Raw genomic sequence first — 27,020 nt, forward strand, 5'->3', positions numbered from 1 at the left:
CTGACAGGTTGAGGAGCTTTTCGGCTCTTTGAGGGCGGCGTATTTCCCTTGGGCGGGTGGGTCCCGGAGGAGCGCCATCGCGCGACGGGTGGCCAGCGGGTCGAGCGAGGCCACCACATGGTGATACTTCGTGTCGTCAGCCGAGATGCCGCGAAGGGCGAACTGAGCCTCCACGTGTACAAACCATGACGGGGGGTCATGGAGCCAAAAGTCCGGCAGTTTCAGCGCCACAGCGAACGTAGCTGCAACAGGAGGTGGAGGTCCGCGGGCGCTGAAGCATCCGTAACGTTATCTGCGGCTCGTTGCATGCTCGAGTCAGGGGTCACCAATGTGGAGGTAAGCATCAACGACACAGAGCTCTCAGTTCTCACTCCTTCTTTATTCGTCTCCAACATCAACTGCGCATATCGCGCCACAAAACACAGGAACACACTTCCTATACACTGGGTGTGAGTGGAGCCCTCTAGTGGTCCACCACAACGTCTTCAATTAGTGCATTTTTATCTGGGAGTAAAACAGGCTAAAAATAAAACATAAATGCACAAAAAGTAAAAACATTAAAAAGTGTTTTCTAGAAAATACATTAATTAAAAAAGCACATTTTAATCTTCCATACAAGCCATCTCTCTCTCTCTGCTTCTAATGTATTCACTCATTAAAGAACAAACAGGTTGGGTGCTAATTCTCTCAGCATCTGAGATTCAGTAATGATGAGTGTAAACAGATGAAAACTGCTACAGTTTAAGGGGTCACGTCAACAATATGCTAACAGTACAAGTCTCACCGCCACTGGAACAAACAGTGGTAGGTATTTTTGTCCTGCCACTGTTTGGACCATAACAAACTTATCTCAGTGTATCACCTTTGAATAGGGCCAACTTCTCTTATTCTCTGCTTAGCTCTCCTCCTTCCCCGTCTTGCGGTTCTGCATTAAACACTCGCATAAATATGCGATCAGATGAGGTGCTGCAGTTGGGAGAATCCTTGCATGCTAATAACACTGAAACAATAACACTGTGACACCTGTCTGCTCCTGACAGCTTGCATTCAATCGGATGAAACTGCAGTTGCACGGAGACAAGTGTGGGCTTCGACTCGCGTCCGCAAATTAACAGAACGCTGACAGCCATCAATAGCAGACATATGGACAGATGGTCAGAAGTGTAAGAATTTCAGCGGGCGATACACTTGTCTGTCTGCAACTCTCTCTCTCTTTCCTTCTTTATAAATCCGCCTTTGTCTCACTCTTCAAATGTTTTCCAAACGCTGTATGCGAAAATGTCATCCAAAACAATTAATGAGCAAAAACAATAAGCAGAACATACTTTGAAGAGAAAACAATCGAAAGAATCATAGTGCACATGCTAGCTCCAATCTGTCTGTATGGCTAAAAATATGTAGATGTACTTATCCTCCAAAATGCCGTGAACCTGCCACGCGTGCCTGTTATGTGAGAATTTTAATTAGACTTAGACAAACAAATAAACCCTGACACATGCACTCAATAACATACTAATCATATGAATGCCAATTAAAATATCTGAATGACTGTTTAGTTATCGCCTCAAAGGTCCCCACACTCGATAAACCTGCAAATTTAAAGCAATCACTAACATCCACTGAGGCACTATGTGGATGTTAAAGATAACATACAAACACTAGATTTTTCCTTCTGCTAATTATTTACCAGAATTTATTTATGTAACACTTTAAAAACAACACATGGCCAACCAAAGTGTTGTGCAGCAGAAATATAAAAAGTACAATGAGAACAATAAATACAATAAATAAAGTTACCCACTGAGCGAGTTTTTAACCTGGATTTAAAGAGCACCACTGAATAGGGCTGGGCCATATTATACCGTTCACGGTAATACCGGTATAATGTTAGGCAACGATAGGAAAATGAAATATTGCGATAGAATATGAGTAAAACGCGCATGCGCAGTGCCTTTGTTTTCATACGCACATGGCCGATTGTTGAGTGAAACAAATGAACCAGAATTGGTTTGTAAAAATGGTGCAACTTCAGTGATGTGGAACTGGTTTGGTGTTTGTCCGTCAGATACACAAGAAAGCACGTTTTTTGGCAGAACATGCAAGCAGCCGTCGTTATTGTCGTATTTGTCGGACTAAGATGCTCTTAAATCTGGGAGTAATCTGGGTCCTAAACTCTGTATACTAAAGGTCAAACAACACTGCAGCATCACTGAGAGTTAAAGACTGTCTAAATTCTTTCATCTTTAATAAAACGATCAGCATTGCTGCTTTACCAGGTGTAACTATAAAGTTTAACTTCCAGGCATCCATGAAAACAAAAGTTATTACATTTAACGGAGTTAGAAGTTAGCAGGAAGCTAGCGGAAGTTAGCTCGCTAGTTTCGCTAGTTACCCAAGCATGATATTGCATGTTCTGACTGAGAGATTTCTGAAAAAATTCAAAGGTACAGCTCTGCTATCACTTCCAACATAAATGAAGACAGGAAACTAAACAGCAGTGACGTTTGTAGGGTTACTGAAGTTGGGCTAGCTGGTATATAATGATGTGCTACGTGATCGCTAGCGACACAGCTATGTTAGTATAACATAAATAGTGAAGGTGGAGAACGAACACTAACACTTTTTCACTTATAAGAGTTAACGTTCCTGATAGTTAGAGACAAATGCAATCGCATGGCAGGATGCTGTAAACGGACCAAACTTCAGTCAGGAGAACAACTGAGATAATCCATCCACAATACGAGGTTAGTCATTAATATACTGCAACAACATGGGAATAGAGCAGCTGCCAGAGAATTCAACATTAATGAATCAAAGGTACAGAAGTGGAGGAAGCAAGAAGAATGAGTTTAATAAAGTTTGATTTATCTGACTGCTTTGTTTCACTTAATGTGCCTTATAATCCCGTGCACCTTATGGTCCGAAAAATACGTATTGCACACTGCAGTTTAATGTTGCAAAGCACCTCTTTTTAACTTCAGTGGATATTATACATGGTTATGCTCAGGATATGTCAGCCCATTTCTACTGGAAATGCCTTTTGGTTAAACTTTCAGCAAGGAATTTGCATTTGCACTGTTACATTTTTATAAAGCTTTAATGTACATAAAAACCAGCTTCTTGTTTAAGTGAAAATAAATGGAAGGTTGTCTTTTTGCGCTAGTAATGTTGTGGAGTTGTATTTTGTCTCGCATCAATTATATCGTCAGTTATAGCGTTATCGCAAATTTTCAAATATATATCGTGATAAATTTTTTTGGCCATATCGCCCTGCTCTACCACTGAAGTAGATTTGCCTAAAGAGGCCATATTTTACATAGTAAATATTACATAGACTGTATATAAAAGATGGACTTAGCCATCTTTACCAGTGGGTTAAACAAGGCTCTGTTCCCACATGGATTGATGACATGTGGGAACAGAGCACTTCAGCTGCATAAAGCGTGCTTTGCCTTGGTTGCTAGCAGGTTGCCGTGGTAACTCATAGTTTGTATGGAAGACACCAACTTGTCTTTAAGCGCTCTCTCCGAGCTGCAGTGAAACTTGAAAGTGAGGCATGACAAACATTGGCCTTTAAAGTCAAAGTTGTGCCTTATTGTTGCAACCACAACATTTCAACACGCGCAACTTCTACTTTGAAGGCGAACGTCCAGTATGCATCGCACTTTCACAGTTTCACTACCACTCGTTTGCACGCATTTGCAGACAAGTCGCCATTTTTCATGCTAACTACGGGTAACTGCGGTAACCTACTAGCAACCAAAGCGTATTCATAGTGAGGTTTTCAGTGTGGCACCTTATTTCTCTATGCAACCAGATTCATGCTAATGAATGAGTGCATTCTGTCCCATTGAAACTGCTGGTGACGAGGAGACTGCAGACTGGTCACTAAGTCTACAAGCCTGATGCTTTACGAAGCCTCAAACTAAACATTTTCGCCTTAGCTATCATTCTGTTTCAAAACTTGATGTTACAAGCAGAGGGTGGAGCTGACTGAGAAACCAAAAACACTTACATGAAAGCCACAATTCACAACCTAAATGTCATGGTGCATTCAAAAAGACTCATAACTATTGCTTGAACTCAAATGTATCAACTACTCAAGTGAGTATTTGAGATGTTTTCCAACATACTTTCATACAACCATGTAAACAGAATTATTGCCCTCTGCTGGACATTTAAAAGAACACAGGCTTAAGACATTTCAGCATCTGCTTCTATTTTCAATTTTCAGCTACATGCACAACACGTCAACTTTAACTTCCCTACATTCTTCGTCTTGTATCATTTCTTCTTCAGCCCGTTGTGGCTGTGATCGAGCTTTGGGTCAACGTGGCTATAAGCAGTCTTTCCAGAGAGCCCAATGCATCTCAGTGTACCCTAAAGCAATTTCAAGCAAATATGTTTACTTTATGCACATTACACATTCAAGAGCATTTCCACATCTGCCACCACTGCTTCAGATAAGCTCTCATCTTCCCCTTTTAAAAACAAAAAACCCAAAAAACAGGAAGCTGTCATTCTGTAGAGAGGAAGTCCCGACGGTGTTGGAAGTACCTGTTCTGTTTTGCAGAGCCTGACTTTACTCCCCGCCAGGGACACCAGCACTCTGCCTTTGTAACCGCGGAGCTCCAGCAAGCCTCGCTTGTTTGTGGAGGAGGCGTGAGGGAGGGTGCCGGAGCGCTTCTGGGAGCCACAGGCGGGGGGGCGCGTGGCCGTCTGAAGAGTTTCCATCCACTCCTGGCGCTCCCCTGTGGACACGTGCATGAGTGAGAGACAGATACGAGAGAAAAAGGGAGGCAGATGGTGCATGTGGATACAAGTGTGAGCGTGTAAAGGAGTGAATACAAGAGGGAAGGAAATCAAGAAAGGGAGAGAACCAGACAAAAAGAGATCAGGGCATCCTAAAGTCTTTGAATCATAGTGTTAACTCATCATTTTTGCATTTGTTCTGTGAGCTACATTGGCTCCTAAACCTCCGCTGCATACTGATACAGAAAACTCCAGCCTGAAAGGAAAAGTAATTGAAACACAGGATGAGCTACAATTGGTGAAAATTAACTCAGCCGCTGGAAGGAGAAAAAAAACCCACTATCCTGCAAAGCTGAAAAGTGCTAGCAGTGGAGATACAGATAGCTGCTTCTCAGAGATTTGCAAGCCTCAAGCAAAATGTGGCGGGGATAATTTCAGTCAAGACAACACCTAATTAAAATATACGATAAAAAGAGAAGAAAAAAAGGTACAGGTTTTAACGAGAAGCAGCCACACTTCTCTGAATACTCTAATTTGTCTCAGGTTTGGAAGAAAACAAAGAAAGTCACAAAGAGGAGTGACTATATTTCACAGAGCAGCTTATCTTGGCTTTAAGAGCATCGCTTCGTCTGAAATTCTTATTTTGGGGTTCAAATTGTTCGTCGATGTCCAAATCCTTATCTACTGCCGCTCAGGCGTTTCAAACGCTCCGTTTCATGAAATGTGATAACCACTTTAAGTTATTAATATCTTCAAAAAAACAAAAAAAGCTGCCATGTCATTGCATCAAAGAGAGACTTAAGAGGTTGTTACTTCCACATGCTGACCACTTTTAATGAACAGCAGCTACTGCTACGTTAAGATGATGAACGACTTTGTTGAGGAGAGCTCTGGATGAACAAATGCCAAACATAAATGAACACAAGCAAACGGGCCAAAAGTCCTCCACAAGCAAGTGAGACAGTGATAAAGTCATGCAGAAAACTAGTATTTCCAGTAAATTCATGTCATTGCTACTAAAAGTGGGGCGCACTTTTTCACAGGATTGCAGGATATAGGAGTCCTATAGCAGCAGATAAACACATTAATCAGTCAATTTCTTATATTTCTTGCTGTTTGGGGGTTTGATAAAACCACAAAAGAAGACATTGCAGATTGTCTCGCAGCACAACGCAAACAAAGGAATCTAAAGCTTTACAGGCCTTAGACTCTTCGGGTAGCTATCATTAGACAATTGCTGCTGGAAAGACGGGTTTAGCAAACAGTCAATTGTCCCATCAATGGCACATCTAACGCAGTTTGGAGTCTTCAAGCAGTGTCCTTGAGCGGGACAGGACTTACTGTAAATCCCCCTGGATTACTGTGCAGATAAATGGCTCAAACGTAGTGTGCTCCATCATGTTCCGCACAGGGTTTACATTCAAAAGATGTATTCGAAAGGCCTCTCAGATATCTTCCTCTGCAACTTTTCAAGCAAACATAAAAGCAGACATGAAGCACATGCTGTAAAGCCCATCCCTCCACCGCCCAAGACACGGTGCTATCAAAGCCCGCAAAGTGGAAACACAAGAAATACCAAAGGACTGTAAACACACACAAAGACTCGCATCACAGGTCCAAAGCAGAACCCACAGCGGTAGCTGTTCTATACAAGCCGGAATAAGAAATGCATTTAAAAAACTCTATAAGCTGATATGAACACTATGCAAGCAGCAATGCTGTCCTCTAAAAAAGAATTTATAAGTTACTGTATGTTTTTGAAATATAAATATCCTCCAAGTGAAAATGTGCAAAGCATCAACTCATCATACGAAAAGCAAAAAAACAAAAAGCAGCACTGACAGCATGACAGTTTATCGGAATATAATATGATTAAATGATGCTCTCAGAATAACCACAAACATTTGTGTGTGGTCACACCGCCCCTTTCAGGAAATGTATTTTTGGATACCTCACGCATGGGTTTAATGTGCTTTGCTCAAATGTTCAGGATGAAGAAACACCTTCGCTTGGTGTAACATCCTCTCGGCTTGCTTTTTTTCATCCGTTACATTTCTTTGCTAAGAACAGGAAGGAAACTGCACGAATCGTGATATGAAAGTTATTGCAACTGGAAATGCAGACTAATGAAAATGCTTGAAAGAGGTTAACAAACTGCTGTAGCATGCCAATGAACGAATTTTATTGATTTCCTTGATGGGAAAATTCATCTTTTTCCCTTTTTTGCCACATCTCGTTTTTTAAAAAGTAGAATAGCCTGGAGCTAGCGGGGACTCAGTGTCTCCCTCGAAGAATGTCAAAGTGAACAGAAATCCAAAGAAGAACAGCGTGTGCTGAACCAGTGAAGGAGAGGAGGCTCACTGACATCTCACTGTTTGGATGACTAAAATTCATCTAAACATACAATTTTTTAAAAATAATTCAAAAAATGTAAACTGCCATATATCCCATACATAAAGTGTAATATTTCAAGCCTTTTTATTGTTTATTTTTGATGATTTAGGCCTAAAAACGTATGAAAAGCAGAAATCCTGTATCTCAAATTATTAGAGTTTGAGTAAATTAAATATTGTGAATGTCTCAGTCTAATTCAGCACTCGCAACCAATCATAATCACAGAAAAGACTGCTGATTTGGACAGCATTTGTCCAAATGACACGTATCAACACCCTTCACACCAAGGGTAAACTATGGGGGGGTCACTGCTGAAGAGGCTGGCTGTTCATAGAGAGCTGTACTGAACCATAGTAATTACAAGTTAACTTGAAGCGAAACATGGGGTGAGAAAAGCTGCAAAAGCAGCAGGGATGACTATAGCCTCGAGAGGACCGCCGAATAAAGTTGATTCGAGAACTCGGAAGAGATTTATGCCGAGTGGACTGAGGCTGGAGTCAGTGCATCAAGAGCCTCCATGAGGGAAATCTTCAGGAAAAGACTGTAACTGTTACAAGTGAGGTGCTGTGTCATCTGCTGGTGTTGGTGGCATTTGGTCAACTGTGTCAGTCAGCGCAGCAAGCGTATACCAGGAGGTTTTAGAGCCAGCCATGCTTTCATCTGCTGAAGAACTTTATGGAGATCCTGATTTCCTTTTCCAGCAGGACTTGGCACCTGCCCAGAGAGCTTGTGCTCAACTGGCCAGCCAAGTCACATGACCCTAACCTTACAGAGGTTATATGAGGTTCAGGTTGGTACTTGACAGTACCTCACAGAAAAGCTGTGAGGTACTGTCAAGCAGAACATAAGAAACACCAGAACCAAAAATATAGATGAGCTGAAGGACACTATCACAACAACCTGGATGGTATAACTCAAGTTGGACTTGAAACATCTTTTTTTTTTGATTGATTGATTGATTGATTGATTGATTGATTTAACATTTAGAGATACTGGATTTTCACAAATAGTACATACAATAACCAAAAAAAGTGATTTGCAACCATGTTAATAGAGCCTGACACATTTATTACCTGATGTATCGTATCGGCCAATAGTAGCTATTTAGTTTCAAAACTGCACACTGGAGGATACTCTGCAACTTCTCAGTTAGCAACACACAACAATCGATTGATGTAAACGAGTACATAAACACACAAAAAATATACAGAGAAATCCCCCCCATCCCAAAAAAACAGATCTTTTGATTTTTATATCAAAAGATCGATATCAGAGTTTAACACCGATATCAGATTTTTGATATCGGTATTAAAAAGGACAGGCTCTACAAGATACAAAAGAACAGTTAAGTAAAAGTGATACAAAAGATTGATACAAAAAGGAAGGCACTGATAACTTGAGATTTACACACAAAGGACAAAAAGTGAGGTACAGTGGTCCCTCGTTTATCGCAAGACTTGCGTTCCAAAAATAACCCGCGACAGGCATGAACATGTTCACACTTTTCTCTCTTGTTTAAACGCTCTCAAAGTTCAAGCCTTCTAGAAAAATAAGTCTTATATAGAATGAAACCAGACACACCTGCAGTTGCCTTTGAGGGTGCAAAACGTTTCGTGGACATTGTTGTGTTTGTTGGGGAGAAAACTTACAAACACACAGTGCAGCACTTCAGAGTCACACTGCTAGAGATCGAAGATTTATGTAAATTTGACAAGCTGAACGCACTCTGCACTGTACAGGAGACACGGCACGAGATTGATTGACAATGGTCTACAGCCAATTAGGATGTAGAACACTATGCGCTGTAAAAAAAACAAAAAAAAAAAACATGGAAAAGTGCACAAAAAAAATCAGCGAAACAGCGAGGCCACGAAAGTTGAACCGCGTTATGGCGAGGGGCCACTGTAAACCTTTTGCTAAAAGTATGGGCAAGCAGGAAGTTTGTTGGCTAAAACAGTGTTCGGCTCATCTATAGTTTACTTGGGTCACTAATTGAGAGCTGGTAAATGGAGTAGTAACTGATAGCAGATGCATTCTTGAGACATTTTTGCCAACCATGACTGATAAATGGTACAGTGAAAGTAGTCCAGTTTAAAGAAAGAGTTCAACTGTACACTTTTGAACATGAGGCCCAGTGAAGATGAAGGGGTTCTTGAATCCATCTGACAGGGCTGTGGGTGTATGTCAGATGAAAAAGGTCGGTAACCACTGACACACACCATAGAGTGAGGCGTATGTGATGGAAAGACTGACACTAAAAATATTCTTCAAAACACGGAAGCTGGTCAGCGAACCACAAAACCCACATACTTCCTTTTTCTGTTCAATCTAATTTGCTCAAACGAGCTCCAAGTTCATCTTAATCGTCAGAGCAAAATGTTTTTGGTACCCTCTCTTGTCACCAGATAAATCATTGTGGAGCATCGCCTTGCTCCGGAAATTTTAAAATGGACCGTTTTACACTCACGCCCATGCTCACATGACACAGTGCGCGCTCCTGTTCACGGCGTCTTGCTATTCCAGTCATCTCCAGGTGGCAGGATGGCAGAAAAGAAGACTGCCTGCATTTATGTCAGCAGTGCCGGTTTCTGAGTAAAAATCTAATTCACTCAAAGGAGACATCCTTAACATATAGTATATAATTTTAACAAAGTTCCTAAAGGCAACCATCAACACAACATTACATGAAAGCCGCTAAAACTACAGCTTGCCCACCCTCGCCCACCCACGCCCCAAGACATCAGCGTGTACAAAAGAAAATTAGCCACCAAGGCCCAAACAGTGCATCAATTGCAATTTGTCTTGCTTACTTGTAGCATAAATAAACTAAAGAACCAATTTAAAAGCATAAAAACAGGCCTAATGACCTAATAACCCCAAAATATTCAAAAACACAGTCGTTACAGATTTATTACGTGGGTGCAAATTAATTTAATATATCCAGAATTTTAATGATCACAGAAATTAGTTCGTATTTATAAAAACAACAAGGTGATTCTTCAAGGTCTTTTTTTTTAAGGCAGACTACACCTCCATTTTTCTCCTTTCTGCTTTGACAGACTCAAATTTGAACTTGAGCTGCGTCACCCCCCAGAGTGACCTATCGGCGTGTCCTCCACACACACAGGAAGGGACCCGTCAATCATTTTTTTGGTCACCGTCAACCTGTCACCGTCATAAATTGACCTTAATCATCTTCTCGACTGTGACCTTCTGACCCTCCTGCAGCCTTTGTGGACGTGTCTCTCCTTGAATTTGCATGCAAACATACCCTCTGAGGTCTCTGGGCGTCCTCATCGTCGACAACCTTAACCGCCCCCCACTCGAGCACCAAAATACTGTATCTGCTGCCCGGTACCAATCCCAGCTCAGCCCCACCCTCAGACTCTTATGAATTCACAAAGAGCTGGTATCAATAATAAAAGGCCTGCTCAATTATTGACCGCCCTTTACATCACTTGGCTTTACGGTTCCCTTCCCATCTTGCTTTCTGACTTCCATTACCTGTCCTGCTCTCACTTATTTGCCTGTTCATTTATTCAGATGGGGGGGGGCTCCTTCCTCCTTCCCTCCACTTTCCGCTGGCCTCCTCGCCCAAGCTGTCAATCTGAGCGCAGGAGGGATGGTAGCAGAGGAGGAAGGTGAAAGTAACGGTGGCGTGCCTGTACGCCTTGCACGTTAGGATTTGTGTATGTTAATATTTGCCTCGCACAAGAACCTCGCAATGATTTTTTGCTCAGTGCACAAACACGGCATCACCTCTGCATGCACAGAACAACTGCCAGCCACTAAAAATCCAGCGGCTAAAACTAGTGCTTATTAAGGGATATATGCAAGGCCATCTATTTGAAAGAATATTCGACTTTTCATGGAGAGAGACGAGGGGAGAGGCAGATAATCCTCAGCGAAAGTGGATGAGATGAGAGCTAGGTCCACTCAGCGCTCAACAGAGATCTTAGAAGCCGCCCACGCGGTTTCCATCAGCAGGGATACAAAACAAAAGGGGAGGAAAACAAATAATAAAAGATACACAAAGCTGAGGGACTGTGGCCATTTTCTGTTTCTCTCCTTTTAATCATCTCAGTGCCCAAACTCACCAACACTGAACAAAACATTTCTATTATTATTTAGTGTTTAATCTACACATTTGCCACAAATTACGTCTTACACTCACATTCATCCTCAGTAAAAACCGTTTATGTTCATCAGAATCAAATTTCTGGCAAACGTATCCAAACTGTGGATTTTGTACATTCTGAATTATGTGACAGTCAGTTCAAACTGATTTAAGTGACTTTGAATGTGGAGTGGTTGTTCGGTCCGAGTATTTCAGAAAGCAATGATCTGCTGGGATTTTCCCCACACAGCCATCTCTAGAGTTCACAGAGATTAGTCTGGACAAGAGAAAACTTCCAGTGGACAGCAGTTCTATCCATGAAAATGTCTTGCTGATGTTATTAATCTCTGGCTCTCTTCCACAGCATGTCTTTATCCTGTCTTCCTTCTCTCACCCCAACCGGTCCGCAGATGGCCCCGCCCCTCCCTGAGCCTGGTTCTGCCGGAGGTTTCTTCCCGTTAAAAGGGAAGCCAAAGTGCTTGCTCATAGGGGGTCTACCTTACAATATAAAGTGTCTTGAGGCAACTATTGTTGTGACTTGGCGTTATATAAATAAAACTGAATTGAATTGAATGTCAGAGGTCAGAGGAGAACGATCAGACTGCTTCAAACTACAGCTGAGGTATGCAGAAGAGCATCTCTGAACAAAGGCCACACTGGGTATCACTCTTGTCAGCTAAAAACAGGAAGCTGAGGCTAAAATCCCACAGGTTCCCCAAAATCGCGCTGATGACTCTTAACTTTTGCTGCAACACTCAGAATGTTGGTTAAGTATCAAAATGTCAAGCTGCTGTTGGTGTAATGGTGTAGAAGCGTAGAATGGTGCATTTTCCTGGCACACTTTGGGCCCCATTATACCAACTAAGCATCACTTAAACACCACAGCCCACCTGAGTATTGTTGTTGACAGTGTCCTTTATGACCACAAAGACTGAAACAATGATTTTTAAAACGTATACAGCACATACAATCAAGATCTGACAGACTGTCAGCCCCCACACACTTTCATGTCAGAAGGCCCAAGTTAAAGACTAAAATGTTTATGTATTTTACACTCTGTGATCTGTAGCTAATTTTATGCATGGACTTTTATAGCTGTACGGGGGTGAATTTTCATACATCTCAAAATGTAGCGAGGCTTAAACTTATCACTTTGAGGTGACATCTCTGCTAGGTGTTACATCAGATAACTTGAGTGCCTTAACTCAAAGTCCCTGCAGTAACTGTGGCCTTTATAACTTTGAAAACATTTTTAAGGCAGTTATTTCACAAACGGAACGGCTTGCTATGTGGTTTACTGCAACAACAGATCTTCTAAGAAGTCTATTCTTTTATTTTATTCTGTGACAAAACTATTAGCCCTATAATATTCATGGGTTAACACAAAGGCATCTGTGTCTCTGCGAAGATCCCATACGGTTTATAGGTGGGCCTTCTGGCTTTCAATAAAGGAAAGACGTCCAGCTAAAGAGAGTGTACGCTGGACTAGCATTCACCTGATTTAGCTAAGAGGAAAAAGCACTCCAAAACCCAACCACTGTAGCAGTGAAGTATGAAATAATGTGAAGTGAAACATGTACAAACATGTACAAAACTTAAGTCTCACTGCAGGTCCTTCTGAGTTTATAATTCTGCCATCATTTTGTCTCTGGGCTGCTCCCAACCACTCCTCTGCTCTTCCTTACTCATTCTCTACACCTCTCTAAACTCTTTCCTGTCATCTCGAGCAGAACCAACATGTGTTACGAGCAGGCTTGTGGAAAGGCAATTGCCAAAGCATCAGAATACAAATCATCAACCTTTTTTTTTTTTTTTTTTAAACACAATAAATCTCATCTCCTGTCTTGTAGCACATTTGTCTGCAACCCCTCCGCACATCTCCAACATTCCCCCTTTCTGTCCTGTCTGTTTTCCATCATTCCTCGCCGCATCTCTTCCTGCCACACTTTCTTCTCCCCCACCGCTGCCACCGCTCTGTGCATCACTCCTTCCCTCCCTCCTTTTTTCTCCCCCTGCCTGCCTTCCTTCCTCCTTCTATCTTTCTTCTCTCAAGCTGACAGTACCTAAGGGAAGGGGCCACCTGCGGACCAAGTGGGGAATCAGCCGACAGCTGTGTGCACACTCTCTCCGGTGGCCTTCAATTATTCACTCACTTCTCACTCCTCCTTTTCCCTCTCTCCATCTTCACTCTGCCCTTTTCATCGCTCCCTGCCGTCTCCGCCTTTACTTCTCTGTTCCTTTTTTTTTTTTTTAAATATCGAGATTGCATGTCTGCTTCTTGCACTATCCACTCCTGCCACTTCCTCGCCTAATCCCTTTCTTCCCTTGTTGCTCTTCCTCCCTCTTCTTCTATGCCTTTTGGATGCCTTTAACCACTCTCGCACACTCCTCCGACCATCACTTCATCATTTTCTCCCCACTCTCGCCCCCCACCTGCATCGGCCCAGCAGCTCCTTAACTCCACTTCACTAACCAACTCCTTCTCTTTCCCTCTGTCTGCTCGTGTCTCCTTCTTTTTCATGTGTTTCCCCAAAGATTGATGACTCTCCGCCACAAGGCGAGTGGGCCTGTTTAAAGATGCATGAGGTGATGAGGCCAAGTTTTATCCTCCTTTCTCCCTCTCTCTCATTTCTCCTCACAGACTCGTCTTTTGATGGCAGGAGCCACCTTCGCGAGAGCCATCCGACTGTTCCCAAGCGGTCAGAGGCCACCTCCAAATCAGACAGCCCTCTCCCCTTCCCAGCTCTTGTCAAGACGACTGAGTGTGACGTATGACGATCAGACAGCCTGATAAATGATGCCATCGAGGACCCGCGACTCATAAACGGACCAAACAAAAGAAAAGAAAAAAAGCTGGCAGTCATCGATATGATGATGCGCTGAATCAACAGAGAGGGGAGGGATTGTCGTACACCCTTGGTCCTCAGAGTGGGGGGAAAAGATGAAAAAAGTTTTTGAAGGGCAAGTTGTTTTTTTGTTTGTTTTTTATGAGCTAGAGGTGAAGCAAAAACAAAAAAATCCTGAATGAAAAGACTGGATGCAAATCTTTGCTCGGTGGAAGCCACAAAGCAGCCAGAACTATTCATATCTCGTATATGCATAGTGTAAAATCTCCTGTTTGAGCTTCCATACATTTCGCTTTAGCTCTCAAACGTTTGTGCATCTGTGCACAATATAACTGAAATCCTTTGTTACCAAAATGGGATGATGTAACATAACTGATGGGCCACAACCTCAAAGAGTAATGAAGAAGCTCTCCCTAAGACGAGACGCTAAGAAGCTCTCCAGCTAGCTAGCTAGCTAGCTAGCCGGTACACACTTTAAGCTTTTAGTCTTTTGTGGCGTGTTGTGTGGCTAATTTCGCTAAGGTCAACTGACTGGGGAACAGAGAGTGAAGTTATCGGCAGTTCAATGTTATTGGTCAATATTTGCCAATCTCTCGGTATCTGCCTTTATAACAGCCCATAGATGTAATCTTAAAAAGTTACTTCCACCATGAGCCTAGATGTTTCATAATTTGTCCACCACAACTGGCAACAACTGTTTGAAAGGCCACAAACACAACAAGCGGCTGATCAGATACATATATACAACCATTTTTGCTGTATTTAACTTATCAAATATTCTGGTAACACAGTAGAGCAGCAGTTAGCATTGAAGCCTCACAGCAAGCAAGTCCTGGGTTCGAATCTACCATCTACCCAGGGAGTTTGCATATTTTTCCCACATTTGTTTGGTTCTGTGAAGGTGATAATGAAACACTAATACTTCACTTTATTTTTGCTCAGCTTTGCTGAAAATGCACCCATACATCAAACAAAAAACAGTACTGGCCAAAATCAGCCTTCTTGTCTGTTCCTGTCCGCATCCTTAATGACTTTTCTCCATGGCAGTAGCTGATGGTTACCTGTTTTTGTTACATCAGGTCTGCACTGGCTAATATTCAAAGGTTATTCTTCAAAATGAACATTTCTTTGTTTCCTCTGGTACATTTTGGAGAATGAGGATAAACCTAAATAAAATGAAGAAACACAAACCAGCATCATCAAGTTTTGCAATTTTGCGTCTAAATCAAGCTACATTTGCATCCCTACACAATCTTTTTCTCTTTAGCTGCTGAACGGGAAAACCGCACACTGCAAGACAAAAAAAACAATTAGCTGAAAGAGGCTAAAACGCTTAGTTGAGACAGTAAAACATTTTACAAAAGTGTTTGGTGCTAATTAATTCCATACAAGCACTGATTAGTACGGCTTTGAGTGCTGAGACTTCACAAGTGACGCTCTTCTCGACAAGAATGGTGTCAAGTACAAACACTTTGGGAACCATCGAAAGGTTTTAGCTTTTCAAAAGTCCTCCCAACCTGTCGTATTTTCTAAAGGAATGACCTTCTTCGCTTATTATCTGCACGTACGCCTCACAATGATTTGTATGCATTTTGGTTAAAGAGCAAATAACGGGAGATGTTCATTTCTGTCCCATTAAGTCCCTTTATCGTCTTCAGCTGACATTTTACATGGATCCACACGAATGCTGGGTGTTTTTACAATTTCTGCTCAGACTTAAAATGAAATGCTTCTTTACATAAATAATTATCCATTAAACATTTCAATACGGGTTTCCATTAATGAATAACTGTATGTAGTAATTGTTATTCCTATGCCTTGGTCACCATTAAACTGACAGAATACCAGAGTAAAAGTTAGATTTTGTGCAAGGCCTGATGCTTAATGTCTGCTCCAGTATTATGTTGCCATTAAAAGACCAGTAGGGCTCTTCAAGAGCAATAAGGTGATCCTCAGTAATGACTATTAGCAAGTCAAATATTGAGGTTTCTATTCTTGGCTCAGATGTCAGCGTGTCACAAACCCGCGCTGAGGTCTCGGTGACCCGGTCGATTAAGATCTTTCAGCTCTACCTGCTCTCACGTATTTACACTGTACCACTCAATGCCATAACCACGCAGAGCTTGATTTCTGCAATCTAACTTATTCCCATGAATCAAAGGGCAGCCAGCATCTGACCCCAGAAACAGACCCTCATTTAGTGAATGAGCTGTCTGACCTGCGCTGCCTAATAGACTGCCATCAAGCAGGCGGGAGGTGAGGAGCAGAAAGTGTCTCCTTCCCCTCTCATTAAGGCCGACACAGACAAAGCTTCCACCTCAAAGACGATAAGCGGAGACAACTCGTGCGGCGTTTTGTGTGTGACAGTAAGATGAAGAGTAGAGGGAGGAAAGATGTTATTTAAGCAGAATTTCTGCAATACTGACCTCTTTAATAACCACATGCACACTCATCGGTAGATCATAATTTTCATTTATTCAGCTGGACAGAAAATAACACTTTTTCAAGCGTAATGGTAGCTCAACCAAACCAAGTCCCAATCCCCAAAGATTGGTTTACGTCAGTGACAGAAAACATCAGCTGATTTCCTTCTAAAGTGGTGTTTACACGGAGACAGGAGACTCCACATCCAAGCAGTCACTCCTGCTATAGTTCTAGTAGCTGTATTGTAAAGTCTCCACAGTCGGGTACAAGCGATCACGAAACACTCGTCACCCTCTGATGATAACATTTCCATCACTTGAAGCACAACTGCAGCAGCCTCGCTAACATGGAAACTTTAACACACTTATAAGCAATCAAATAGAAAATCTCAAAAAAGGTGCCAATAATAAAACTGCTTTTTTCTCTCCAAGCCACCTTGCAACCCGCCGCAGGTCCTATATATATATCTATATCTGTTGTCACAGATGGCACGCAACATCTTTTGCACTTAAAGTTCAGCTACAATGCTGACATTTTCCCTCTCTGTGGCCCAGTGATCACGAGTTGTAAACATGGCCCTAATCAGCCTACACATACTAACACTAAGTATAAATTTAGAGCAGAATCCTGTTTCCCCTTAAGTAATTTTGCTTCCTCATTGACCAGCCGTTCTGCTACAGTAAACTCGAGCGGTGCGGATATATTGGCCAATTTTACTATTTTTCTCAACATATGTGAATTAGCAAAAAGGCCAATAAATGAAAGTTTAGGAAGTTTAGAAATTAAGAATCCAAAGGAGAAAGTTCGTCCACCAGGGGCGCTCTGCAGCTTCCCAGTTGGCCACACGTGTTTGGAACACCAGAAACACGACAGCTGACTCAGTTTAAATGAGTAAGTAAAGAACTCAATATAACAAATGTTACAGAAATCAATTTGTCTCCAGCAATATATGAATTTTAAATCACTAAATATTGATCTTGGTCTCCAAAATTATGCACTTGCAAGTTCCCAGTCAGAATTTTCAACTAGAACAAGTCAAGGCAGTCCCACCAATCCCGACTTCACAATCCAATCCAGTGCACACATACACAACTGTCAAACTTGCAGTTTGTACAGCCACTGTTATGTATTTGTGACTTGCTAAATAAGATGTATCCAGAGCACTGACTGTGCTCTGTCCATGAAGAGGCAGCAGTGATGTTTTTAAGCACAAGAAACAAAAACCAAGCACTGTGCTGGTTTTCTAGTGACATATGAATGCCTCTACGTTGCTAAGGAGCAAAACAAATCCCATTTTTCCTTGCTTTTCCAATTTTACCACTGGAAAAAGCTCACCTCGGGAGTGGTGTCACTCCCAGTCCCAACATCCGACTTGCGAGGCAACTGGAACGCTGCGTTAATCTTCATGCTAGGGGAGGCTAAACGCCACATCGCTGTACCTAACTCACAGACATTAAATGGATCTTGATCCTTTCATATCTGTCTTCAAAGACTGAAAATAAATGTATACAACCGTTTCTTTACACAGGGGTGCTTTGCAAAAGGATTCACAGTCATACAAATGAGCCTAATAAAACTGAAAATGAGTATGAGGAGAAAGAAACTGCAGAGAGAGAGAGCGTGTTAGAGAAGGAAGAGAGAGAAAATAGAGGAAAAAGGAGGTGAGACAGAAGATTGTCACGGAGGCATTCAGATATTCAGATGGCGAGGTAGGAGAAGAAAGAGACAAACAGGAAGGGAGGGGGGAGAGGCGGGGAAACAGGGGCGAGCGAGGAAGGAAAAACAAGGCTAGATGGGGAATCAGCCGGTCAGAGTGACAAACAGAAAGAACGGCACGTGTGGCTCATAGCTGAATGCAAAACCACAGAACAAAGAGGAAAAGGAAGCACTTGTTGTACCTTCTCTCTCAGCTCGGAATATGAAGGTCCGCAGGGAGGTGACTACCTCAAACTTGTTGTCGCCCAGTCCTCGCACCTGCCTGATAGCACTGGCCAGAATCATCCCTTTGGAGTACATCTCCTAAACAGAGGAGGACACACACACACAGCGAATAAACACAAGCACACACGCCGCTTCACGCATGTTAATAATGTTATTCAACTGCTGCTTATTCCTATTATCTGCATCTGTAGGCCCACAGTTATTATTTTCTGGTGCATTGTTTGTATCAATAGACGTGAAATCCTGAGTTGTATAACTCTCTGTTAGGACCGCATTCAATTTCAAACAGCACTAACAGACGTCCTCGTGAAACCACAGAAACATCTTATCAGTAGGCTGTCAGATTTATCTGCAGAAATGAAGCAACCCTGTTCCGTGTCCAGCAATAACTTTGATAAATCGCACAAACGCTCTCGGACAAGGAGCGCTGCTCCGAGAGCCGGAACGAATTTGCATCGACGTGACCTCCGACCTCGAATTGGAAACTTGAAATGTGCAGAATTTCAAAAGCAGGAAACGATGTCCAAACGAAAAAAAGTGAACTGCGCTACATTAAAGAACGCCAGCGCACGCGGCGAGACGTCATCTGGAAGTTCGTGAAACAAATCTACGAGCTGAAAACAAACTTTTAAATTTAAAAAGAGACGTGCACACGTGTACTGGGGATTCAGCACAGGAAGTGAGTAGGTAAAGCGGGACTTGGTTGTGTGCTTTGTTTCATTACCCCCCCTCCTCCCCAGCAGCTCTAGTGGAGGCATCCAAATAAGGAGGATGTTGCACTGGAGGCTTCGTGACCCTCTTTACAGTCTCCCTCGACAATGGCAATTACAGTACTGGGTCACCATGAATGGGAAACGAGATAGAATGGACAAAAAAGGAGAAAAAAACCTCCAAACTTAATATTATGACTACTGAAGAATCAAGGACAGACGGCATCACTATCAGTATTCAGAACCTGATGTGAGAATATAACACAGAAATGTCCAAGAACATCTCAGACTATAACGTTCCTGCAATAGAGGGAAGTGGGGGGAGGGGGGGCAGCACATTATGCTTTTGTAGTGGCATGAAAAATGACATGGCTGTTAAAAAAAAGGGGGGGGCAGACACGAGAATGCATTATTCATGCTGATAATGTCATTATCATTGCAAAATAAGGAGGAAAAAAACACAGAAACAACAAATGACTTCATATGACAGATTTTTTCCTTTTCCTGTTTTCTTGACCTGAATTTTGATTCCTGTGTATAAACTGTAACAGTTTGTGTCTGTCGCGCACAACACCGTGCTTCTATCCCACAGTCACATGCAGAGTGTGCCGAGTAAGCGAAGGAAGAAAGGATGGATGGATGAAAGAGGGAAGAGGGTGTGGGGAAGACAAAATGAGAAATTTTAAAAAAAAAAGGATGTGAACTTTTGACTCCCTCTTGTCATTATTAATTAAACCAGTGACCTTGCCATCCACAAAAACCTATTTCTAGAGACCACGCAGCCAAAAATATACCAGCCGGCACAGTCAGTTAAGGAGAGTAGGGCTGAGTGGGAGGGATGGATGGATGGTGGGAAAAAAAAAGAAAGAGATAAATTGGGTTTGGGTGAAAGGCCAAGGAGAGAAGTAAGGGAAAGAAAATGGTAAGAGCGTTGTGTGATACAATCAGAAAAAAGAGGTAAGGAGGGGAAGGGAAAAAAAAAAACAGAGGGGAAGGGATAAATCCATGATCAGAAAGAAAAAGAAACAGAGAAGAGGGAGGACAAAGAGAGGAGAGGAGGCGCGTGGGAAAAAGAGAGACATCATGTAGAAATGAAGACGCCTAAGAGGGTCAAGAAGGGGTCCTTCTCATATTAAAGCAGGATGTTAACAATGGCAAGGAGTGGCTCAACCTAATTACCGACAGGCAGCCGTGTGCGTTCCTCTCCCCGGGAGTTTCACACCAATATCTCCCTCTTTCTCTCTCTAAATTTAGCCAGAAGTTAAAGGAAGGTGAGGAAAGGAGAAAGTAAGAGCGCGCGTGGATGAATTAGCTCGGCGGCTGCGCACGGATAATTATACCCCGGCATGGGTTAATTAATTGTTTTAATTCCAGTTTTGGGGTCACGCAGGAGAGACTTGTTTAATTGTGAGTTGTGCATCTGTAAATACTCTCCCAGCAGAGTCAGCGGAGACGTGCGATGTGACGGGAAGCGGCGGTCGGCGTTGAGATGACGCCATGCGCCGGAGCGGCAGCTGCCCGCCCGCATGCACGTGAAGGTTTTTGAGGCTGATCTCGAGGGGACTGGCTGCCAAGGAAGCAATGAGGCCTAACTATCTCTCTTTCTCCAATAGCCGACACACCTGACTCACCTCCGTCTGCCAAAAGATCTCCTCCACACTCACCTCCCCTCCTCTATGACCTCTCCCCACTCCAACTTCAGCTGCTCATTCTTAGCCATACAAACCCTAGGGAAGGCCTCTCATTTGGTCCTCCATAGGGTTTGTCACCCCATGTCATTTTGCAGGGCGGTGTCGGTACTACCTCTCCTTTTTTGTGCGTGGAACTGCCTATCCTGCATGGATAACTCTCTGTTCTTTTCAAAAACAACCTGGTAAACTTCAGGAAACAATTAAGGCAGAGCAATGGAGCTAAAGCCTACAATAATAGAGGCGCCGTGTGGAGAGAAGAAAAAGAAAAAAGAAAAGGAAAAAAAACAGGGAGGAGGGTTAAAAAAAAAAAAAAAAGAAAAGAAAAAGGATGGAGGAGGTTTTACCACCAGCATGGAGTTAAGGTTCTGGCATCTCAAACGCTCAGATTTTCAGTGGAGGCATGAGGACACCAACTGGCTGGAGGGAAAAATTGCACCTCCCGGGAAAAGCATCCACGACCAGCGAGCTGCCTGCAGTATTTAGAAGTCGATGGCGTCTGTGTTTTCTGTTTTTTAAACATGTAAAAACCAAATAATTTATGCCTAACTGTGAACAGTGAAGTTGTGAGATCATTCATGTCTCTCATATCTGTTGTCTGAGGATCAGACCAGAATAAAAGATTTAGACTTTAAAGTTCTAATGGAGTCGAATTATAATCCTCATTTTTAACCAAAGTCTGGTTCCCTTCCAAGTGTTAGTTTAGAGGTTACGCTGTTTTTCCCTCCCCTCCCTCTCTCCGGGACAGCAGAACTGACTGTGAATAGAAACAGCAAACACTAATACCACCATCTCCCTACTGCTGACAGACAGAATCCGTTTAACGGTATTTATTTCAGGCTGTGTTTTTGTCCATTTGATGGATTTAAGTCGCTCGGCGTCCTCCATCACCCACCGCTGAGCAAAATATCAGGCTGTTTATTTGTCAAATGCTTCCCTACGTTAGCGAGCGGCATCGGCTAATCACCAACTTTGTCTGACATGTGGTGCCGGGCAGGATGTGTACACTGGGGTTTGGATTTTTTTTTTCCTTAGAGCTCACTGCCTGCTGAGCTGAGACTAAAAAACAAAACTAGTGAGAAAAATGAATCAGAACGCTTATTTTGCAGATCATAAAATAAAAACATGAAGCTGACAGATGATTAAAAAAAACTTGAAAGATCTGAGGAAATCTAGAAATTTAGGTAATAGATCGCTTTCACTATAAACATGTTAAAACATAAAAGCAATTAATGGGAGCAGCTAAAGGTATGTTAATAATTATTGAACTTGACTGCATCAGGGCACTTGATCAGGGTCCTGGGAGTCAAAATAAAAGCCATTTTAAGGATGTATACACACACACACACACACACTCACAGTGAAAAAAGGAAACACTCAGCATCAGAGCAGGCATCTTAGGATGATACTGGAGATAGTAAGTAGAGAAGCTTTCAGGCTTGCAAGGGAGCTTTTCCACATCAGACTGACTAACACGCAGACAGACAGATAGACACACTGAAAGACTGATCCCCTGTCCTAAAACCTCATCTCCCCTTTGGCCTTCTATCCAGCTTCATCCCCCACCCCAGCCTCTCATCTCTTCATCCCTCGCAGCCATCCTCCTCCACTTCCTCCTCTCACTACCCCGAAGCAAGGCTTTGGACTGTCTTCATGCACGCACACACACACGACACCAATATAGGGACCCCGGAGACTACATCTCAGGCCCGCAGCTTTCTCCCAAGTCAATCCCACTGTTGACGAAATCAGGCGAAAGGCGTGATTGATCAGACAGATTGGATACAATGCTGCACAGAGAGAGAAGTGAGACTGCGAATCTCGCTACTCTCCCACGCCACCTCCGTTACCCCTATGATGACATCATCGTGGCCAGAGACCTTCAAGTTGCGACTGAGATTAAGTGCGATTAGTTCTGTCTGGTGCTGACAGATCCCAGGGGGGTTTTCAGCTACAAAAAAAAGAGATTTTTGGGTGTTGGAAAGTTTGGCAAAGAGAACAAGCATGGGAATGTTTTAGCGTGTAGGCATTTTTGTTTTTGTGTACAAATGCTAGAGACAGAACGTGATAAAGAAAGAAAAACATACTCATATCAGTATTGACTCGATCTAAGAGTCCAAACTGAAGCTCAGCGCAGACTGCAGAAGTCTGTTTTTTGCTTGTGTCTTTTAAGATATGACTCAAAAGGGCAAACCGTTTTCATTTAAACTAAAGAAAGAAGATTTGTCTGATGGTTTTATAAGCAACTTTGACTCACACAGTTACAAATGCAATAAAATAATATTTTTTGTTTCATTACCCAATGCTCCAGGTTTAAATCTTTTATAGACATTATCATTTGCTAAGGCTTCAGAGACACAGGCCTAAAGACTTATCAGCAAAAACTGTATAGTCTCCAACCAGTTAGCAAGGGGCTGCTTGTGATGGCTAGGTCAGATTGAACCTCCTTGCTTTGGTAATATTGTGAGTAGAATGTGAAAAAAATATGACAAACTGTGAAGTGAGATTGTTTAAAGTAAAAGTTGTGTTCTACTGCTTCAGTCAACATTACTTTGAAAGTGAATTATCTCTGTGTCCAGTTTGTTTCACACTTCTCTGTTTCACTGTCACTTGGCTAGTGGTTAGTGTGTGTTTGCAAAGAAGGCTGGCTCCTCCACGTAACCGATGAGCAACTGCTGCAGCTGCAACGTTTTCCGCTTTGTGAGCAATTTCACCGAGCACCAAGCATTCATTCACCAACTCGTAGGGAAATACACATTATTTCCCCCCCAAACAACCGGTAGTTGCCAGAGTATTGTCAACTGGCATCTAGGCTTGCGTGACACAGGCCTGGAGACCAGTGAGATACTTGGTCAGTTAGCAGTGTAGCTTTGTAGCATTAGCTGCAATTAACCACCACAAAATACTAGTAGTATTCAAACAGTTTTTACTGCTCATGAAGGACATGTTTAATTCATAATAGAAAGAATGTAATGTTTCATCTTGTTTAATTAGCATAATCTCACATAATCTAGTCAATATTTGATTAGCACGGTAAACATGTTAGCACTGTTAGCATCACTAAGCTACTGACTATATTGCTGTATATTAAGTTTTACCTAATTAGACACAATTTCACTGACTAATATGAGCCTAAAAATTCAATGTAAACCAAGTCTAGCTTAACTTTATTTCTTGCTTTAACTTTTTAATGTTTATAGGTTAATTTAGCCTGCAAATGATCTCTAACTGGTGCCTAGCATGCTTAAATCGCTTTCCTTTGAAAAGAGTTCTCAAAATTGCTTATTTTTGTTCTTGTATTTACTCTTGCCTCAGATCTCTCTGACTGGCATAATCTTGTAATGAGTACAACTCCTCTGAGATGAGCTGTGAACCCCCACATCAGGAAGACAACAAAAAGGTTATGTAGCTTGAGGAGTACAGCATTTTTTTTTTTTATTTTTTTTTTGTAGTCACAAGAATACACGTCTCAGCACAGCGAGGGAAAGAAAGCCACCAACTCATAGTTCAGTTTCTGACATAAACCAGTGCTGAGAGACTTCCTTTTAATGTTCTTCTACCCCCGCGCTAACCCTCTGGAGGTGGCAGTGGGTGGTATGCTGGGTGGTGCAGGGCCTCAGCTGGCCGCACAAAGCAAGGATGACAGAGACATTGTACTCAACCTTTCCATTCACCCAAAACATGATGAAGTCCTCTACTGTCTCACAGGGGAGAGTCACACTGGCAGGACTTTAGAAGTCTTTTTATACTTTTAAAAGTCTAAACAACAATGCTCGCTCACACACACACACACACACACAAACACACATTAAAGCAAACTTTCATCTTTCCAGAGACTGTCATCCCTGCACCGACAGTGACACAGAGTATAAAGTGCTGACTCGTTGGCCTCCCTGCCGATTCCCGCCCTGCTGTTGATGGAGCGTGTCCTGATAAATAAAGCGACATATGCATTGGAATGGGAAAACGAGGGGAAAAAGAGAGAGAGAGGCAAAGGGAGCGAGAGAGCATGGAGAGCTATAATTAGTAAGTGATTAACGAGCAGGCATCAGACAGGTCCCACATCATTGATTGTGATGTTGTGCAATGCTGCTGCAGCGAAAACAAGTTGGCCCTAGGAGGGGGATATGGGGTCACTGCTCAAACACACATCCACACACACGCAGTAAATGTGCCTGTTCCTACTGCAAAACACATCCAGTGGTCATTAGTGAGAGCATAATGGCAAAGCACATTATGTCAGACTTGAAACTAAAAGACTTGCATAATAAAAAGTTTGACTGTGCTAAATTCCACATACTCTAACCATGTATCCAACAACTCCTTCTATACATGATTTAATGTTTGCCTTTCCCATCAAGCTCCACTATCAGTCAGCTCCCAGGTTCCCAAACTGATGTGTGTGTTTAATCATATCCAATGTACTGCAACAAAAAATTTCTGAATGCAGAAAATATTTAATCTCAATAACAGTTTCTTGACTGTGGTACAAGCGAGCATGTAGATTTTGCATAGAGATTTGAGAGGATGTTATACTTTGATAGCGAACAGTTTTAGCTTTATGTAGGAATACTTCCCTTTTTTAAGTTCACACTTAGTTCGGGAAATCACTTCTCAGATTAATAAACAGTTGGCTCAGAACTTCACACAGCACCGCTGTAGACAGACAGGCACACGGCCTCTCCCTCCACTAGAAGCTGAACACATGAACAGCAGTGGATATTCAGAAAACTAAACAACATTTTATGATGAATTTGGAAGTCACTAAAGCTCCCATTTTAACAACTTTAAAGCAGCTATCATAAATATTGATCTAGTAAACAAACACATTAATGTTAGCTGTTAAATTATTAGCTATTACTCAAAGCCAACATTAACTGTCAACTAAATTAGCATTAAAAGTTAGCAGCTATGGCTAATAATAAAACAATATTTTTGTGGAATTTGTCTTGATTTTTTTGTGCCATTTATTTCCCTTATGACATCAAAAACAGCACACAACACACTGAGTATCAGTATCGAGCTTAAAATTCTAGCATTGTTACAAAATTCAAGCTTATTTAAAGCATTGCAGATCAGCTCATTTCAATGCATTTCCACATCACCCAATACGCTTCTATGTGTATTTGAAACTTCAATACAGAGCATGACATTTAAGCTTCTCTACCTTGCTTACAGTTGCTGGATGTCTGAAAGCCGCTTTGCAACCCCTCGAATGAAAAAACTGATACTGTTTTTATGTTTTAAATACATTTGTTGTTTTCTCTTCTGATTTATCCTCTAGACCAGAGGTAGGCAATCAAGTTTCCCAAGGGGGCACATGAGAAACTGGGACTGTTGTGGAGGGCCGCATCAATAAGCTTTGAAGGAGTTAAAATTAATATTGCGCATAACTAAGTTCAGCTCATTGATGCGGCACTCCACAACCCCTGCTTTAGACTTTTCAAGATTGTATTGAGTGGCTGAGGACACATCAAGGTTACACACCCCAACTATCAACACAAAGTAAGAAAGTTATATGTGGAATAATAAATGGGTTTCGGTTGATTAGATTCCAATTTGGAACTGACGTGATTTCAGTACTACTATAATTAAGCTTCTCTCAAACTCAAAATTGTTTTAACCATTACCATCTATAGCTCGGTCATATTTCCACATTTTGTTTAACTCTTTACTTAATCTAAATTCAGACATGTCTTACTTTGAAAATCTCTTTGTATTTCCTAAAAAAGGTAAGATGGAAATGGGTCTGACATAGATATGACACATCACTACCCATTGACAAGCCTGCTTACCTCACAGATGTAGCATAACGGCGACAATAAATACGGTCTTCAGTCTGCCAGTTCACAGAACTTGTATCATTTAGAAATTATTGGAGGTCGATGGAAAAATAGTTTGATTCACTGTTGCATTTTATCAAAACTATTAAATGATTCAGCATTCAGTCAATGTTTTAAGTAGAGATGGACCGATCCGATATTACGTATCGGTATCGGTCCGATACTGACCTAAATTACTGGATCGGATATCGGAGAAAAATAAAAAATGTAATCCGATCCATTAAATATCACGAAAGCACCTCACATACGCCATAACTCACCTCAGAACGTTAGCACGTCGGAGCAGTATGCATCACGTGATAGAG

At 42.0% G+C, this 27,020-nt stretch overlaps 1 protein-coding gene across 3 annotated transcripts in view; it reads right to left on the reverse strand.

The window, feature by feature from the left end:
* arap2 (ArfGAP with RhoGAP domain, ankyrin repeat and PH domain 2) overlaps positions 1-27,020 on the reverse strand; it is a 172,886-nt gene that overhangs the window by 123,253 nt on the left and 22,613 nt on the right. For all 3 annotated transcript variants that reach the window (XM_042222247.1, XM_005925826.3, XM_014334712.2), the window contains exons 8-9: positions 18,432-18,552; positions 4,558-4,751 (exon numbers count right to left, since the gene is read on the reverse strand). In XM_042222247.1, coding sequence (XP_042078181.1) covers positions 4,558-4,751; positions 18,432-18,552 — 315 coding nt within the window. The remainder of the gene's footprint in view (positions 1-4,557; positions 4,752-18,431; positions 18,553-27,020) is intronic.

The sequence above is a fragment of the Haplochromis burtoni genome, unplaced genomic scaffold (genome assembly GCF_018398535.1).
Source record: "Haplochromis burtoni strain Fernald_Lab_line unplaced genomic scaffold, NCSU_Asbu1 Contig_82, whole genome shotgun sequence".
NCBI lineage: Eukaryota > Metazoa > Chordata > Actinopteri > Cichliformes > Cichlidae > Haplochromis > Haplochromis burtoni.